This window comes from Corylus avellana, chromosome ca1 (genome assembly GCF_901000735.1).
Source record: "Corylus avellana chromosome ca1, CavTom2PMs-1.0".
NCBI lineage: Eukaryota > Viridiplantae > Streptophyta > Magnoliopsida > Fagales > Betulaceae > Corylus > Corylus avellana.
The window spans coordinates 39372231-39374234 of record NC_081541.1 but is presented as its reverse complement, the minus strand read 5'-3'; the positions used below and the strand labels follow the sequence as shown (position 1 = coordinate 39374234).

The 2004-nt window shown below is 40.3% G+C and overlaps 1 protein-coding gene across 1 annotated transcript; it reads right to left on the bottom strand.

Annotated features, from left to right (window-relative positions):
- Positions 1-187: 187 nt before the first annotated feature.
- LOC132171851 (pathogenesis-related thaumatin-like protein 3.5) lies at positions 188-1079 on the bottom strand. The gene is made up of 2 exons (XM_059583265.1): positions 1028-1079; positions 188-924 (listed from the first exon to the last, which is right to left on the bottom strand). Exons 1-2 carry the CDS (start codon positions 1077-1079, stop codon positions 188-190), a joined length of 789 nt encoding a protein of 262 aa, XP_059439248.1.
- Positions 1080-2004: the final 925 nt, after the last annotated feature.

The following is a 2004-nucleotide window of genomic DNA, read 5'->3' as shown; positions in this document are numbered from 1 at the left end:
CGATTACATACAATACATCCCCTTTATATAGCACTACCACTTTTTTGAAAGAAAAGGTAAAACAGACTGCTACTAGAATTAGGATAATGAACTCCAACTAGGACTTATAACACGTGGTAGTTATTCAACCTATCTCTTGGTGATGTATGTTGTTTGACCCTGTCAATCCTTGCACTACTCATGATATTTACTCGATGGCTGCCGGAAGGCAAAAAGTAATGACGTAATCCGTCGGCGTTGTTGTGCATGGTTTCTGGCAGTAAGAGACGATGTCATGGAGATATGAACAGGTATACGTCCCGGTGCCTTCATCGTAGCCGATACTGTCAGCCGTTGGGCACTTTTGGTGAAGGAAATCCATGTACAAGCTGGGCGTGCACGGAGCCACAATCTTGGGGCCCGCCATGCAACAGTACTTCTTGTAATCTCTCATCTCACACGTGGCGTTCTTACAGGACGCGCTCACATCCGTAGCCGTAGGACACGCGCTGCTAAAGTCCATGGAGCAACCCGACTCGTTACAGCTCCCTCCGATTCCACCCAGCGGTACAACCGTCATAGGGAGGTTATAAGACAGCCCGGGGAAGGCTTGAACAAGGAAGTCGACGTTGTCTTCGTGGTCCTTTAGATCGAACGCAGCTGCTGTGGCTGGTGATGCGGGATTGCCATCCGGGCATTCTACGGTGGACGAGCCGCAGTCACCTGTGAGGCACGAGAACGCGCCGGTGGAGTTCTTGGCGCAACCTGTGCGACCCCACAAGGCGCCTGACCAGGATTTATTTACGTAAAGAGTTATGGTGTTGTTGGAATAGAGAGTGAAGCCGGTGGTCGGGAGGTGGGTGTTGGCGTGGTTGGATCTAATGGCTGGCCAAACTGTGTAGTTGCACTTGTTTATGATTGTGAGTTTCGCTGAATACACTACTCCTGCTACCACAAATGCCAAACAAGTTAAAATAAATTACAAGTAATTAATTAATCATCCAAACATTGTTAACTAAACTCTATAATTAAGATTTAATTGGGTTACCTGAGAGAAGAGAGAGAGCGAGGAGAGTGATGTAAACAAAGAGAGAGGCCATGTTAATTGAACCAAAAAGTGAATGGCAGTCCGTTGAGAAGAGGGCTTCAAGTGTGCGCACATATATATATATATATATACAGAAATATAGAGTATGGAATATGGGAGGGGTTGTGCAGGTGTTGGAAGAGCTGAAGAGCTAGCTAGGCTACTATGTCAAGAGCATTCACATCACCTCAGCAAAAAGCTTAGTTAAATTTAGTCAAAATATCACTTTTTTTTATTTTAACTATCAACTTTTTAAAGTAATTACATTCAGCTTAGCATTTTAACTATCAACCTTTAATATTATTTATAAAATTTATTACTTTTTTATTTGTATGTAGTTTTACAAGGAAGGAGAGAGGATGAAATAATTTTTTTATTAATAAAATTATACATTGTTGAGCCATAGTACTCAACAACTTCCATAGTACTCAACAAAGTTGTTGAGTACCGTAGCTCCCAAACAAACTTGATCTTAACTAGTTTGCTGAGCCGGATGAAAATTATTTTAACACTTTGGCTCAACAAAATAGCCAAAAGAATATATATTTTGTTGAGCGGGATGCTTAACGATAGTTTCTTTTCCAAAATTTGAAAATGAGCCCCAAAAGAAAAATTATAACAAAGGGTGGCATCCGCATCATCATATATATGTGTGATTTCTGCACTCGAAGGGGTCAGAATAGTGATAGGATGCAATAATAATTAGCTGATGGTATTATATGTGAGAGTGCTCCTTGTGCAAGTAAAAGGTTATTAATTAATTAAGCCGTGGAGTTAAAAAAGATTACTACTGCCCAAAAGTTGGCCATAACTTAGCTTGAAGTAGGATTAACAATTCATGTTCGTAGGTTGAGTTTTAGTTGCATCGAAACATGAGTATAAACCATATAAGTTAATTATAATTTAACTCATTTAGTTAAACAAATCATATCTTTTAA